The sequence below is a fragment of the Mauremys mutica genome, chromosome 1 (genome assembly GCF_020497125.1).
Source record: "Mauremys mutica isolate MM-2020 ecotype Southern chromosome 1, ASM2049712v1, whole genome shotgun sequence".
NCBI classification, from domain to species: domain Eukaryota; kingdom Metazoa; phylum Chordata; order Testudines; family Geoemydidae; genus Mauremys; species Mauremys mutica.
In genome coordinates, this window is record NC_059072.1 from 247,795,175 (window position 1) to 247,812,503 (window position 17,329).

General features: G+C 42.2%; 1 protein-coding gene across 11 annotated transcripts in view; it reads left to right on the plus strand.

Moving 5' to 3' along the window:
• MAP4K4 (mitogen-activated protein kinase kinase kinase kinase 4) overlaps positions 1-17,329 on the plus strand; it is a 236,973-nt gene that overhangs the window by 172,050 nt on the left and 47,594 nt on the right. For 9 of the 11 annotated variants that reach the window (XM_045006210.1, XM_045006202.1, XM_045006185.1 and 6 more), the window contains exons 13-15: positions 7,574-7,735; positions 9,767-9,853; positions 10,475-10,681. In XM_045006210.1, the coding sequence (XP_044862145.1) occupies positions 7,574-7,735; positions 9,767-9,853; positions 10,475-10,681 (456 nt within the window). The remainder of the gene's footprint in view (positions 1-7,573; positions 7,736-9,766; positions 9,854-10,474; positions 10,682-17,329) is intronic. The other 2 variants (XM_045006251.1, XM_045006193.1) reach the window with 1 other exon arrangement.

A 17,329-nucleotide genomic window follows, 5' to 3' on the forward strand; every position in this document is an offset into this window, starting at 1 on the left:
GATCGATTACAATGCTTACTAAAATGCTTACAAGCATATGTAGTTCTTTTGAACTTTTTTTGTTTGGCTCTTCTATTCTTGGAGAAGCATCCATCTATCTGAGAGATTCTTAGGAAAACTTTAGCCAGAACAAACTTTCTTAAAGAGGGTGAGGGGAAGAAACATTCTTAGATAACATTCATATTGTGGCACAGAGTGATGAAAGCCAAGAAACCAAAAGGATGAACCTTTGTTCTTAACTTACTCTGTGTTATGAAGAAAGAAGAGCTTAATAACGTGAGTTAAGAATAGTGTTGCTTTCAAATCCCCAGCTTTTTCGGTTTGGGTTTCTGGTACTGCTTTTGGTTGGAGTGATGGAAGTTGCAATTTTTTTGCATTTGTGTTTGACATTCACTTGTGAGAATTAGAGGAACTTTTTAGACCATAGGTAGTCTCCCTGGACATGTTGCCGACATGTCTTTTTTTTTTTTCCTTTCTTAAATTAAAATTGAGCACTTGTTCTTACAATTCTGGCACAGATCCTAGACAGTTTTGACTGAGACTGCCACAAGAACAGTGTTTAGGACTCATGCCAAAAGTGCATTATTCTTAGCAGTATTAGAGAGAAGATTGCTTTTAAAAGGCATATAAGTGACTACTGAAAACAATTGTTTCAGAGACCTTATAATTTCTGCATTACTTAGAAGCAGGAAATTATACATTGCTGAAGTGTAGAAGATTATCTGAAGCTTTGCAAGTTTTTGGTTAGACGTATGCTTTTATATAACTATCACTTGTATGACACTTAAGACTTAGGTGTTTAAAAAAAGAAATCTGAGCTTTCCTAGACTTTAAATGTGCCTGCATCTGAGATTTTCTCTTCAACAAAATGGAAAAAAGCAATCCTGGTCTTAAAGGGAATGAAGTATCATCAGAATTAGTGCTTGCCAAAACTGAGTCTAGTTTTGATTTTGCAAAATGAGAACTAGTTGCAATGCAAGTCCAATTGTACCTGAGCCTCCATGACTAGATCTCCTAAGTGCTACAGTAATACAAATAATAAAAATAACCTCCACAGTTCAGAGGGTTCTGATATAATTGGTTCCAATTAAGCTGGGCACAACTGAGGTGGAGGGTGATTTTGCCAGGGCTTTGTTTTACAACACTAAAAGAGGAATGGTTTCCATCCAGGCACCACTTCATTTGAATTGCCCACATTTTGGGTTGGTTACACTCTGGACTCGTGTCTAATATGATTATTTTATTGTCCTCGCCCCACCTTCAAGTATTCGGTCACCAACATTAATGCATGTATATATCTACCTTTATGTGGCTATAAGACAGCTATATAGAGGTGGTTTTATATTCTAATCCATGCATTCATCATTCGTGATTTCTTGTGTGAGCTAGTGTACTGTATTTGTTTTTATATGCAAACTAGCAGTTTGCATGTGTAGCTGCATTGCCCCCTTCTGGTAAATCACCATACACAGCATAGTCTGTGAGCTCAGACCTATAAAATCATGAACCATTATGAGACCTGAGTTAGAATGTATTATGGGTGACATTAGGAGGACAGTTATCAGGATCCTAGCAGTTTTATCATTGCTCTATCTGCGTCTCTTAGAAATTTACTTTCAGCACTCTGTAGCTTGCCTTTTCTTTAGTGGCTAGTTGTCTGAAAATAATCTGCTAATCTACATTCAGCATCACTTGAGGTTGGTCCTAGCCTACCATATCTCTCATCCAGCTAAAGAAGATCTGAAAGACTGTCTTGTAGCCACAGTGCAACAGCCTATGCCACCTAGCTAGCTCAGTATGTACAGGAACCAGGCTATATACCAAATTTTGTGTATTTTTTGTGACATGTAATTAGAGGTATAGTAACTAATGCACTTATTTTTAAAATCAAGAAGGAAATTACATAAGCAGCATTTACAGTTTATATCTTAGACCAAAAAAATCTATCATGAGCGAACCTTCCTAGGGCAAGCTATTGTGAACATACCCTGTCACTCCTCAAAAAAAGTTTTTTAAAACTAGCCAGCGAGGTGATCTTAGGTTAAAAAGCACAAGTGCACAGTGGGAGGTCAGGTGGATCGTCTTGCTTTAAAAGTAAGGAAATCTTTAGCTTGCTAGTAGGATCATTACTCATGTCGAAAATCTCTCTCAGAGCCAACTCTATTTTTATCACAATACATCTCTCCTCTCCTCACTGGTTGAAAATAATTCTGTGTATTTAGTGTTTGCTGCTTCAGTGGCTTGGTTTTCACAGACCATATTCAAAGAAAGGGAAGTCTTATAAGGTGGGCTCTGGATACTCGGTGGACCTTGGGAAGGTGGTGTTTTTGGTAAGCAGTGCCAGGTGCCTAGACTTCCATTCATTTAGCAAGTCAGCTAAAGTGGTGCTAACAGGAAGGTAGAACTGGTGTAGAGAAACTCCATCCCTTTGTGCGCTTTGGCACACAGACAACAGCATGGCTGTGCTTCAGAGATTTGCTTTAAGTGCAGACTGGTGGCAGAGGTTTGTATTTCTTTATCTTCTAGTGGGTGGTAAACATGCACTGTGGATGTTGAAACTCAAGATTTTTTTTTTTTAAATAGAATTTTATTCTTTTATTTACATCATGGTATGGGAAACTGGCATGTTCCTTGTGATGGGACCCCCGGGGTGCAACCTGGACTGTGGGACCACTGAACCCTCTGTCCCACCAACTTTGGGGTATCCTTCCCACCCCGTGATGCTGTTGCCACGCTACAAACCTCTGACAGGTACTGCACTTACACAGACCTCCACAGGCAGGGGCACATCCATTTGAGTTACGTGAATGCTTTGCCAGCCAACAAGAGAGAGGCTCCAATCAGTTCCCCCCCAGCTCTCCAGCCTTGCAACCCAGAACTGTACCATCTTGCCCTCGTCAGAAGCCTGACCAGTGTAAGTTCATTACCCAGTCCGCCCCTCTCTCGATGTGGAAAGGACACACACTAGCCTTTGTAAAGTGAGCTGAGATTTCACAAGCACTTCAACCAAAGCACACTGTTTTAGGTAAAATATAAAACAGATTTATTAACTACAGAAATAATAACTTAAAAGCAATCTAAGTAGTAAGCGTAGAGATCAAAGTTGGTCACCTGAGAAATAAAAGTAAATTCACAATCTGAGTTCTATAAACTAAACAGGATTTGAATCAAGCACTGACTCACCCTGACAGATGGTAGAAACAGTTCGCAGAGCTTTAATACACAAGCTGGAACTGTCTTCCAGCCCAGAACCACTCTCCCCAGTTCAAAGTCTTTGTCCTCCAGACCTGTTATCAGGTGTTGAGTTGTGGGGGGGTGAGGCCAGGTCATGATGTCACTTCCCCTGCTTTTATTGTTTCTATCAGCTTGCTGGAAAGATCTTTAGCTATGATATGGGTCAAGCAGTGTGAATCTGGCTACTCCACTGTTGTACCTGAAAGGTTGGCTATGGGCGTCTCCCAACCTTACAACATATTTCAATAACACACACACATAGGAAAACTTCCATAACTTCACGTACAATGATAGCACATACAATCCAAGAGGATATTAATGTTCAAGAGATCAAGACTTTTAAAATGATACCTCACAAGGAATACTTTGTACAAAACATATCATTATATGACATTGGTGAATATGGGGGTTCCAGGCTGCTGCTCTGAGGTACAGAGTGCTACACTCTTCCAGTCAATTTTGAACTCCTTTGTTGTTTTTGTTTGTTTGTTGCTATCTTATCAGGTGTTTCTATTTATAGTCACTGCTGAAAACCTCTCCATAGCTTCAAGAAATGATAGATTCATCTCATTAAAATGACCCAAACTGTGTCCATCTTCCAAGGAATGAAAGAACTGGTCCAAGATTTGCAATATGTCCTGTATCGTGTCAGTAAATACTGTTAGACAGAAACTGGTGTCAGATTGAAGGTGGAATATCTTGTAAACCATGAAGATGGGAAACACGTGCTGGGATTCTCGTCTTCCCAATGGTATACCAATTCCATTTCTAGCTCTGGTATGTCATGAAGATGGACCTTAGATAATGAGAATAATGCAGTTCTATCTTTCTTTCTCCAAGCTTATTAGTGACACTAACTAAGCAGCTGAGTGTCTCATGAGCCATTGAATTGCATATTAAGGATTTATATAATTTGATAGATGGTATAAAGTATTTCTTTTAGGTAGAGCAAGTATAGGTCTCTATCTCTGACTTGATTTTTAGCTGTCGGTATTTTGAGAACAGCTCGAGTTGAAATGGGAAAGGAGGATAGCAAGAAAGCAATCTGAATAATATAATTTTAAGATCTGTTATCATGACCTGACAGGGCTATAGATACTGCAACAAACCAGCGTAGTTTGTTTATTTCTGGCCCCGCAGCAATAAATAGAAAGAATTGTTGATCTATGACAGGGGTAGGCAACCTATGGCATGCGTGCCGAAGGCGGCACACGAGCTGATTTTCAGTGGCACTCACACTGCCTGGGTCCTGGCCACCAGTCCGGGTGGGCTCTGCATTTTAATTTAATTTTAAATGAAGCTTTTTAAACATTTTAAAAACCTTATTTACTTTACATACAACAATAGTTTAGTTATATATTATAGACTTATAGAAAGAGACCTTCTAAAAATGTTAAAATGTATTACTGGCATGCAAAACCTTACATTAGAGTGAATAAATGAAGACTTGGCACACCACTTTTGAAAGGTTGCCTACCCCTGATCTATGATGACTATTTGTGTCCAGAAAGTATTTTTGCCTTTGCTTTTTGGGAGTCAAGAAATTTTCTTAAGCCTAGAATTAATTTCTTAGAAAAAATTATGTTTAAGAAGTGTTAGAGCAATTGTGTATAAGAAGAGTTAGAGCTAATAAACATGCATCTTAACTAAGCACAGTTTGTTGCCTCTTGCATTCTCTGGACAACCAAGTTGTTCTGCTTCATAACTTAGAGCCCGTGAGACTTGATTAGCCAAGAGGCACCTGAATGTTTTCACTTAAATACAGAATTTGTTTGACAAGAGATTTGTAGATTCTGAAACAAAAGAGCCCACTTAACCCTTTTTAATGTGCTTTAAAAACAAGTAGTAAAACCCAAGAACTCCACTGTTTTCCTGAGCTGTCTTTGCTATTTTTGTATCTCTACTCATTGAAGAGAAGTTGTTTAAATCACAGAAATCTAGGTGCCTATTTAGAGGGAAAAATGCAAAGGTTGTGTGTGTAGAGACATCTAGAATACATACTGGAGGAAAGAGCATAATTATGTCTAATGAAATTAGAAGAGAAGGAAGGTGGTGGTGAATCCCAGGTAACTCTAAAGAAAAGCAGGAATGTTGCCAATAGATGTGGTGTGGGTATATGTGAACAAATATGTCTAAGAAAGCTGCATAGCTTCCAAAAGCGCTACTAGTCAAGAAGCACTGGAAGTGTAGAGCATTAGCTATGTATTTCTGAGCCTTAAACTGCATTAGTCACCTTCCTCTCAACCACTCTCCTCTACACCCGTGGCAAAGTGTGTTGATTCCAGGGGGAAGAAAAAAGCAGTTGCATTTTTACTTACTGTACAATGAGCAGTCAAGTTGTGTGTGTACTTAGTAAAGCAAGCAGCAGGTGCAGGAAGGGACGGGAGTGAAGCATGGCCTTTAGTGCTTCAGTGTGCACAATTGCAGAGAGAGCACCTATAGCCATGGCCATGTGAACTCCATCACAGGTTTGACTAAATTCTCTGGCAAGGCCTCTGCTCACTGTGGCACTCTTGCTCAGCAGACTACTGATTGTGTGGCAGCTTCAGATAAACCAAAAATTTGAATTTTTATTGAATTAAATGTGAAAAAGAATAATCATTATAGTTATCTCCTTTTACAGGTCTTCTAAATTTTATTCTCAACAAGTTGTAGAGTTCTGTATTAGAAGCACGTAAGCATGTTGTAGAAATTGTCAGGGGAGATAGGTTTTGGCAGCTAAGCAGGAGACAGCTGGGTCTCTTGGCACTTGAGGACGCGTGGGAGGCAGTTTGAGATTTTGAGGTAGGCACATTAGCTGGACGGTTCTGCTACAATTATCAGCAGTTAGACTGAAGCATAAATATCAGTCTTGCTTACTAAATTTGTGCTGTATGGACATGAATCTTTCAGTTCACACCTCTCAGAGCTATTGTTCAGGGCTGTCTGCAGAGTCAAGCAGACATCACTGCACCAGCTTACATTTGATTCATGTTTGGAAGCTTATCTGTGCAACCATAAAGATGTAAACTCGTGTTTCTTGAATTTCAGAGGTTTAAAAATAGGTGCTGTAAGCGTGCAGACTCACCCCTGCAGTGCCTCCTGCTGGTCTCTCAGGGAATTAGCTCGATTTCCAGCCCGGAGCACCCTCTGCAGGCCGGTGATCCACTACCGCTTGGCCCCCGGGTCCCTCTCTGGATTCCAGTGCCCTGTTAGCTGGGGTGCTGCCCCCTGGCAGTAACCCCTTTCTCTCAGGGTCTCCCCTCCCCGGGAAACCCCCATCCACTATCCTCACCTCGCCTCAGTATATGGCTACTGCCAGGCATCATCTAGCCCCCACACCCTGGAGCAGACTGCAGTATCAGCCTACCCATCACTGGCAAGGTTGGGTTTGGACCTGCTGCCTTTTCCTACCCCTGGGCTGCCCTCTGCAACCCCCAGTACCTATTAGCCCATGCTAGGCCGCAGCCTGGGGCTTTCCAGACTGGAGCTCCCCAGCTCCTGTGCCTTTCCCCAGCCCTGCTTCACTCAGGTACCCTGTCTCTAGCTCCCTGCAGCCAGGCCCTTCTCTGTCTACAGGCAGAGGGAGACTGTTTGGGCTCCTGGCTCACAGCCTTTTAATACAGGCCAGCTGTGGCTTGATTGGGGCATGGCCCAGCTTCAGCTGCTTCCCCAATCAGCCCAGCTTTTAGAGCTGCAGCCCTCTCTAGGGCTGCTTTTTAAACCCCTCAGGGCAGGAGCGGGTAACCACCCCGCTACAGTGCATTTTATGTGTGGAAAGGTGAGGCACTTCTGGGCAGCCTCAGTTCTTCATTAACAAATTTTTTTGCCAGTGAATTAATGTATGGTGCCTTTTCATCAGTTGGGTTGTTGCACCAGCATTTAAATTCTTAGCATATGACATATCATGTTGACTAAAAAGCTTATCAAATATTCATGGATTGTTGTTTTTGCTGCAAGTGATCCAGAAAGGGATTATTTCATTTCATTTTCTTTTTTTGGCAAAATTTGGATAATTCAGAAGGTGACTGATTGCATGTTACTACCTGACTGCATTCTTTCTTCAAAGATGCTTGGCTTTGAACTTTACATCTGGTCTTGGGGCAGCAGCAGCAGTGAACCCCTTAGTGTTTGGGAAAACGTTATATGCAGCGTTGTGAAGAAGCTCAAGAGTATAACTGATGATGTCAGGATATTTGCCTTTTATGTACGGTATAGTTTACTGCACATTAAAGAACACTCTTTTGTTAGTTGCTGGGGCCTACAAACCTTACTTACCAGCCTTCCAGTAGAAATCAACCCCAACTTTCTCTCTTAGGTAACCATAAAAGTAACATTTTATTTTTTTCTCCTACTCTAGCAACAAAGAAGAGAACGGGAAGCTCGAAGGCAACAAGAGCGTGAGCAGAGGCGAAGAGAACAGGAGGAGAAAAGACGTCTAGAAGAAATGGAGAGGAGGCGTAAGGAAGAGGAAGAGAGGAGGAGAGCAGAGGAAGAGAAGAGGAGAGTGGAGAGAGAGCAGGTGAGTCCATGATACAAATACATTAGGTTTTTTGTTCTATTTTTAAAAAAATTAGTTAAATATAAAAGAACTAACACCGAGGAGTCCAGCCAACCTCTCTGTTGTCCTTGACAAAAAACACAGAAAAGTAGAACATAAAGCTCTATGGGGAAATAAAGTGACCTTCATGTTGCTTGCAAAGTGAAGTCTTAAATGTCGCCCACAGAAGACTCTAAGCTAAATTTACACCCAGCATTTGTCTAAAATCCTCTGAAGATGGAATCTGCAAATACTGAAAATGGGTTCTTGATTCTCTTTGTTGAACAGTAGCTCTCACAGGATCAGCCAGGTCCAGAGGACCTCAGAGGAAGATAGACATATTATTTGTAATGCTTTGGCATGCTGGATGAGTTAAGTCAAAGGCTTAGTTATAACTCTGAATATGCTGAGTTGAAAAATGAACCCGTAACACTATATTAATTTGAGTTGTACCGTATTTTCCTTTTCTATGTGTGTGTGGAGGGGGGAATCCACAGTCGTGTATGCCAATTCAAACAACACTTAGAATATCTTATGTACTGTAAAGGTGCTTTTAATGTTTAAAGTACAAGCGAGGTCTTTCAAACTGTGTGTCACTGAGCTGTGGAACTTATGCATGAAACCTGCACACTTAAAAACCCGTTATAAACTTTAATCAGGGTAATTACTTTGTGTGCGCTTCAAATACTCATTCCAAATGAAGGGCCCAATCCTGCTTTCACAGATGTCAATACCAAAATTCCCAGTAATTTCGGTGGGAGCAGGATTTGGCCAGAAATATCTAACATCTACTTAAAGGTGTGGTACCTTTATATTATGGACTATTTCCCTTCTGAATGCAATGGACTTTTTGTTTTTGTTTTAAGACATTTTGGATTGATGGGGCACAAAATAAAAGTTTGAGCCTACTGGATGAATGAATGAAGCATAATTTGCTTTTAGGCAGATGCCTTTTATCCCAAGTAGCACCTTAAAATGTTTAGATGCTAATTATGAAATCACAGAAATGCAGTGGCAATCATTAACTGAGACAGTCAAATTGTGCCACTACATGTTTTAAAGAAATGTAACACATTTCCTCTTTATTTTTCTTAACCTGACCTGTGGACTTGCCAGGGTTCCTGTGATAAGCTGGTGTACATCATTGATCTATCATTAGACTTTTCTGTAGCTCCCGTCTCCATAACACTGACTCATTAATTTCTTTATGCATACACTGTACGTGTGTGTGTGTGTATATATGTTGCACGCATGCATATATTACATACTTCCATTATTTGCATGATAGGATGTTATCTGCTTGGATAGGGTGCTTCATAGTTAGAGTTGGTATAGGGGGCCTGGTGACATAGTGGGTAAACGTATTAGCTTTTGACCTCTTGATGTAGGTTTAACTATGGCTAGGTCACAAGAGAAAGTGAGTTTGTTTGGTCTAAAATCTGTTTCCTAGTGGATGTTTGTTTGTGTCATAACCATCGCATAATTCAGCAAGATTGGCAGTGTCTGCTTAGGAGAGGCTTCTGATTGGGCTAGTAGGGGAGATGGCAGGTCAGGTGTGAACTGCATTTGGCAGAGCCCCCGTGGGGAAGCTTGCGCAAGGTCTGCCTATACTAAGCCTGGCTCTTGCTGTTGCTAACTGTTCATCACACAAGTATGAAAAACTAATTTTTAATAAAACTTGCATGTGATTTTGTGTTGGCTGTATTGAGTAAGACTTGCTGTGTTTAACTCTCAAACTTTTAAGTGCATTTGCTTCTTCTGAAACCACTTTCAAAATACATAAACAAGCTATGGCCCATGCCTCGAATATTACAGTAGTGCAAATGAGGATACATCAGCCAACTAAGAATTGTAGATTATAGGGTTTTCTAAATTGTTCTCTAGGCATTAATCCAGCACTAAGGGAATTTATTACTAAAGATGACTGGGAAAGTAGCTTGTGGTGTTCCACTCAGGTGGTTCTGATGCATTCCTTTTGAATAAATTTATTGCTGGGTAATTTCTATGTGACAGGAGTATATCAGGCGACAGCTAGAAGAGGAGCAGCGGCACTTGGAAATTCTTCAGCAGCAGCTGCTCCAGGAGCAGGCCATGTTACTGGTAACGCACTGTATCTGTTTTGTTCAGTAGCTATAGGATTCATTCATCTGGCCAGTCCTAGGCTTCCCTTAGTCGGACACAGCTGCACCTACTGTATGAACAATGGAGCTTGATTAAAAGGCCATTTATGCTAGTGTAGTGGGCTGACAGGCACACATGAGAAGTACTGTGTGGTCATACTGCTTTCTGTGCAGTAAGAGGAGGATTTATGTTAAAGTTGAACAGTTTGGTTTGGTGGTCAAGTTTTTGAACAGACCTTGGCATTCAGTGAAGAACTAGAGTGCTTATGCTGCAGATCAAAAGCACATGATATGTGAATCAACCCCAGGATACAATGGCCTAGTGTTGTTCCAAATCATTGTTTTTTGAACATTACAGTGGATTTACTTTAAATAATTTTGTATTAAAATACATTTTGCTGTAGCTCTCCAGTTCCGTCAAGGATAGCAAAACACTCTCAACTTTCCCAACAGGAAACATATATGCCATTTTGGTCCAACTTAGTTCTCTATACCTTACACTTAAGGGGGAAAAAAATGAATTTTTGTTAGGGATGGAGAGGGGAAATACCTTCCATAAGTTCTGTGTCACGTCTTGAATTACTCACACGTTTTCTCAAAGGAATACAGATGGCGAGAGATGGAGGAGCATCGACAAGCAGAGAGACTCCAGCGCCAGTTGCAACAGGAGCAAGCGTATCTCCTGTCACTGCAGCATGATCACAGGCGGCATCAGCAGCAACAGCAGCAGCAGCAAGAAAGGAATAAACAAAGCTATCATATCCCTGAGCCTAAGTCCCATTATGAACCTACTGAAAGAGCACGTGAGGTAACTTTTGCTCTCTGATATTATTCCCGTTATGTGCTCTTCTGTCCTCAGTGATCAAACATCTTGACCGCTATGATTCTGTTATAACGGGGCTCAAAAGAATTGAAAGCCAAAGTACCAAAATGAGATGTTGGGTAGTCATTTCAAAAGTGACATAGGCTCCTATGAGGCTCACTGTGGAATTTAGAAGCCTAAATCACTTTTGAAAATCGGAATTAGGTTTTTAAGTCATTTAAGGTACATTTGCACAGAACAAAACAAAACAACCCATGGCAGCGAGTCTCAGAGCCCTAGGTCAACTGACCCAGGCTCATGCTGCAGAGCTAAAATTAGCAGAGCAGATGTTCTGGCTCAGGCTAGATCCCTAGGCTCAGAGGCCCAGGGATGCATACATATAAAGGGTGGAAAGAAAAGTTCTCAACAAGAGCAGCAGTGAGAACTGGTTTCAAGTTTGTTAAATCACAGTAGTTTCACCTACTTCATAGTGGACATGTATTTTTATCATGAGCAGCACTACTTCAAGTGCTGGTCCATCTGTGTATGTCACTGTGGGTGCGCATGCGCTCCATGCAGCTGAAATTATAAAATTCTTGCAAGTAGTGTCTGCTGGTCTGCGCATGTGGCCTGGTCTTCCTTGTGCTTCCAACTGAAGGAATAAAGAGGGGAGCAGACCGACTGCCTCTCCAGTTCCTTCTTACCACTGCATGACCTTGGTTGGAACATCCCGTGTCTGCAGCTCTCCTTTGGATTTCTTCAATCTGTAAATATTTCAAAGATTGCCTTAGTGCCTTTTGTGTATAGTTCCTTATAATTAGTAAGTTTTAAATAGTTTTTATAGATTTTACTAGAGTTTTTTTTCCTAGTTAGATAGATTCCCCGCCTCCCACCCCATTATAGGTATTGGATTATGCCATGAAGTAAGCTGTGAGGCCACAGTTGGATTCACACTGAAGGACTCCAGGTACATTGGTCTGAATCAACATGGAATGTGCCTCCCAGCATGAGGTCCAACTCTGTTGCAGAGCAATCCATACCCACAGATGCCCTGTTGTGGTCTTATTGGGAAGGCAAAGAACGCTCGCAGAAGCATAAGAACAGGTCTTCCTCTACGACTGCTTCAAAGACATCCGACACAGCTCTGCCTAAATCAAGCAAATCTGCTTGTTCAACCCCTAAGGGCTACTGCTGGTGGTACCATCACTGTCTCTTACTCTGGCCAGACGGAGCCTCTCTCCTCTGCCCCCTTTGGCATAAGTGGATCCTACCCCTTGCTCTTGGGAGGTCAGAGACTTATACTACACCAGAACATGTCTTTGCTATTCCCGAGCTTCAGTTTCCCACAGCATCAGGACCTTGTCTCAGGAGATGTTACTGTTGACAGAAGCCTATCCCCTCTTCCATCTGCCACCTGGGCCTTTCCTCTGTTGGAACTGTTGGTATCTCCATTGGATCTGGAGCCTTTCTTCTCGTCTTTGGGAAAATCTGAACCACCAGAAGAGCTATCATCTTCTCCTCTGAAACATGTTAGTCCAGACAGGAGATCCAGAGCTCTCTTTGTACCAATCTCTATCTTGACATTTGCCCCATGCTATGGGGACCCAGTGTACTGGCCATACTGGGGAACCTGGGACCCGTATGCCAGATATACAGAGCCCATGCTTTCTGCCATTGAGTCACTCCACCATTCCACTCCAAGGAAAAAGTCAGAATTTCCTCCTGACCCCATGGAAGAGGAAGACTAAGAACCAGTTCCACTGGTACCAACAAGATTGTCCTCAATTCCTGATGAAGCATCTCCATCCCCTCCAGATGACCATAAATAGCTCAGGATTTATTGCCAAGGGTGGTAGAGGAACTCCAGATCTCCCTCAAGGAGGTTCAGGACCCTCAACACAAACTCTGGGATATCCTGCAAACCACAAGACCCAGTCAAATAGCAGCTCTGGTTAATTAAGCTAGTATGGAAGCTGCTAGAGCAGTCTGGCATACATCAGCCACATACGCCGCAACCCACAAGAAGGCAGAGAAACACTGTTTCATTCCAGCTAAAGGAGTGGAATTTCTCTTTACCCACCCTGCACTGAGCTCTCTGGTTGTATAGGCTGCTACAGAGGCATCTAGACAACATCATCTTAAATCCACTCCTTCTGACAAGGAGGCTAAATATCTTGTTGGGAAGAAACCAGCCTTTTTCTAGCTTTCAATTTCATATAGTGAGCAATCAGTCACTGTTGACTACGAACAACTATCTGAATGATTCCAAATTCACAGACTTGGTAGACAAATTACCACAGTAAGACAGAGCTTACTTCCAGGCTCTTATTGAAGAATATAAGATGGTGGCCAGAACCACACTTTAATCAGTGGTTGATGCAGCAGATACGTCATCTGGGTCGATGACAACGGCAGTTATTGTGGATATTTCTCTGAAAACATCCACTCAATGTGCAGCGGCAGTCAAAAAAGCGAACAGAATGTTGGGACTCATTAAGAAAGGGATAGATAAGAACACAGAAAATATCATATTGCCTCTATATAAATCCATGGTACACCCACATCTTGAATACTGTGTGAAGATGTGGTCGCCCCATCTCAAAAAAGATATATTGGAATTGGAAAAGGTTCAGAAAAGGGCAACAAAAATGATTAGGGCCATGGAGCATCTGCCATATGAGAAGAGATTAATAAGACTGGGACTTTTCAGCTTGGAAAAAAGATGATGGGGGGGATATGATAAAGGTCTATAAAATCATGACTGGTGTGGAGAAAGTAAATAAGGAAGTGTTATTTACTCCTTCTCATAACACAAGAACTAGGGATCACCAGATGAAATTAATAGACAGCAGGTTTAAAGCAAACAAAAGGAAGTATTTTTTTCACACAACGCAGTCAACCTGTGGAACTCCTTGCCAGAGGATGTTGTGAAGGCCAAGACTATAACAGGGTTCAAAAAAGAACTAGATAAATTCATGGAGGATAGGTCCATCAATGGCTATTATCCAGGATGGGCAATGATTGCAGGTGCCCCTAGCCTCTGTTTGCCAGAAGCTGGGAATGGGTGACTGGGAATGGATCACTTGATGATTACCTGTTCTGTTCCTTCCCTCTGGGGCACCTGGCATTGGCCACTGTTGGAAGACCAGATACTGGGCTAGATGGACCTTTGGTCTGACCCAGTATGGCCGTTCGTGGGGGGAGCGGGGGGAGGGTAGAGGGGCCCACTGACTCTCTATGCCTATTAGCGGGAGCTGTGGCAATTAACTCTGGTGACCAGTCCGTAACTCTCGGGCTGAAGCTTTGACAAGAAGTGGTTATTCAAAGTAAATCCTCTGTGCCTCAAAATCCTCAGCAGGAATCCTGTTTGGGGAGGAGCACAGCCAGTTGAGGTGGTGGCTGATAGCATGATCAAGCCAAAGTGGGTTTGCTCCTCACTCCAGCGAAGTCCGAGGATTACAAACCCTCCTACGAGGGCTCTTCAAATTTCAAACAACAACAAAAATATCTGAGAAAAGATTCATCTTACCCCAGGTGTTGGACCTGGAACACTGGAGGAAAGCTCAGATTGGAAAACAGGACTAACCCTTCCATTGTCCAGACTGAAACAGAGCCTGTCTCCGTCTGGAAATATATAGACCCATCCCACTTTCAAACACTGTTGTTCCTAATCAAATTCAGATAGTGCAGCCTGTGTACGTTCTGGAAGAGACATCATACCTCCTATAGGTAGAGGCAGTAGAGCCTGTCACTCAAGACAAAAGGTGCTCAGGGCTTTATCTTATTTTCATCATATCTAAAGAAAAGATTATAGTGGAGTCTGGTCCATTTAGACTTCAGGAGGCTGAACTGGGCAATGAAAATGACAAAATTCAGGATGGAGGCTCCAGGTTCCACTATTGTTGCAATCTCTCCAGGAAACATTTTACTCATCAGTGCACCTGGCAGAAGCTTATCTACATATACCCAGTCACTATCACTGTTTGTCATATAAGGTTGTCATAAAAAAAAGAATCTCACCAAAACATTATTGCCAGGGAACCATTTTCCTACTCCAGGCACATGGGTTCATATTAAACTTATAGGATCCCCTGGATCTTCGATGAGGACCATCCACTTAGAAGTTGAGAGAGACACAAGGAGAGCTAGAATTTCCCAATGCAGGAAAGCTTGGACAGGAACCAGACAATTGTCTCCGAGCTGTCATCCCTCACTTGTGCTACCAGAACAGGGATTCTCAAACTTTTTTTGCTGTGACTCTCTTTGAAAATATTTCAGACCGCGATGACCCCTGCCAAAAGTGATCACCCCTAGCATACCATGCCACCCTTACTTCTGCACTGCTGTTGGCTAGCAGCCGCTGCTCTCCAGCCACCCAGCTTTGAAGGGCTTGGGCTGTCAACTCCGTGCATGGCTGACAGCCGGAGTCTCGGCATGCGCAAAGGCTGACAGCTCACGACCCCCTGTTAATAACCTTCTGACCCTCAGTTTGAGAACCACTGTACTAGAAAGAATGATCCATAATATCAAAAAGGAGGGCCAGTCATTCTTATCACTCCAAAACGGCCAACAGCACCATGGTACTTGGATGTAGTGGAGATATCTCAGAAAACTCCATTCCATCTTCACAGCAGGGCAGGAACTCCTGTTCTAGCATCCCGCTTCAGGCTACCTGAGTTCAACAGCTGGAATATTGAGCAGCAAGTCCTAAACATGTTGGGATGATATGCCAAAACAGTAGAGACTCTTCTAGTCTTACACAGGCTTTCCTCCTTCTTGGACTACAAAGGGGATCAGACGGATTTCTCCTACTGATGTCAAAATAGAAGATCAAGTCTAGAAAACACAACCTTCCAGCATTTATGGATTTGGGCCTAACATCTTCACCAGGGCATGTCATGATTCATCGCTAAACACTAACATTAAGGGATGAGATTCTTTACATCTGATTATTGGTTTGAGATAATGTGCTGCTTTGTCTTTCCTACCCGAGATCTACTCATAATGCTACAAGCTCTAACAAACCAATCCCTGTATATTTTTTTCTTGAGCCTCCTTGCATTTTCCAAGAGGATATGGTGGCTCATGGTATTCCAGGGTCATTGGTAGCCAAAGTAAACTCTGTTCCATACCTCACAGGAAATCATTCTTCCTTAATTTCTCCCCCAACTTCACCACTTTAAAGAAAAAGCATTAATGATATTGGATGTGAGAAGAACAGTTTAAAAAACATAGAACTGACCCAGTTCAGGGAAACATGGTTATTCACTTACTACTACCCTAAATGCCCCGGCCTGAAATCATCCAAATGCTCCACAGTAACATGGAACAATTCCTTCACTGAAGATGCATATTCAGATAAAGCTGTGCCCAAAGGGGATCCATAGTGGTCTCGAGCAGAAATCCACAAAAGAAATCAAACAAGCTGCCACCAGGTCACCTCTCAACACTTTCATGGAGTAGTGCAGGATTGATCTCTGTTCCTCTGCAGCAGATCCTTTGGCAGGAAGGTGCGCCAGGCAGTGATTCCAAAACAGATTAATACTTCTAATTTTAGGGAACTGGAAGAACATTTCCTATCTATCTGTCTTCCCACTCTCTCCCTACTAATTTTTCCGTAGTACACACTTTGTTCCAGTTGTCACAGACTGGGAGAGGTAAAGATCCAGAATGGAAACTTGGTCACCTGATTTCCTTTCTGGGACTGACCCCTCTTCCAGTTGGTGTCACCCAAAATAAGTTCTCCAGGTTACTATGCAATAGCCTCTATCTGTAGGGCCCATCTGTACAGTTAACACAGATAAGATGGTAGAGCAATTCTGTTTATTCTACTAAATCAGACTGTTATGCTGCGATAGAGCTTTGGAAATACTCACCTGACATGAGGGCAGATCATCTGTCGTCAAATACTGCAGCCTTATGCACAAATCTGACATATATTTGCAGGAAGAGAGGTACAGTCCAAATATTTTGGTTTGTGGAAGAAGTAAGTTCTATGAAGTAAATCCATCTCGTAAAAAATCTTCCACAGATTCTTTTTTTTAGTTAGAACTAATATCACAGAGTATTATATGGAAAATATTTTTTTATATTATAAAGATAATGACTTTGTTTTCATTCATCTTCCTGTCTTACAGGCTTAGAAGAACACTGTTGATCAGTAAATTTCTCTAGTAAATTGGAGTATTATAACCTGTATTGCCAACTTTTACGATTGTATCGTGACTCTAGCAATTTGGGTGTGTTCTTGGAAACATGAAGGAAGGCTGCCCACTCATGAATTTTCATTTACTCAAAATGGCCACCATCTCCTATTTCTGTCAATGGGTCTATAGCTAGCAAGATGGCCACCATTTCCCTACAGTCTATCTGCATGTGAAACTGAGGCTGCCCTTAATAAAGATGGCTGCAATTTCCCTTCTTTTTAGTGAGATTGAAGCTATGTCCATGGACAAAATGATGGCTACTGCATGGTTCAGGGAGCTGGCCAGGATACAGAGACTATGAAGAACAGCAAAGACACTGTAAAGGGGAGAGTGAGGGAGAGCAGGAGGCAGATTTAGGTTTTTTGGGGGAAAGAGGGGGCTAGAAGTGGGTCCACAGCAGGTGTAGGGATGGCAGGAGTTGGCAGGGGAGGGAAAGCAGAGGTGGAGA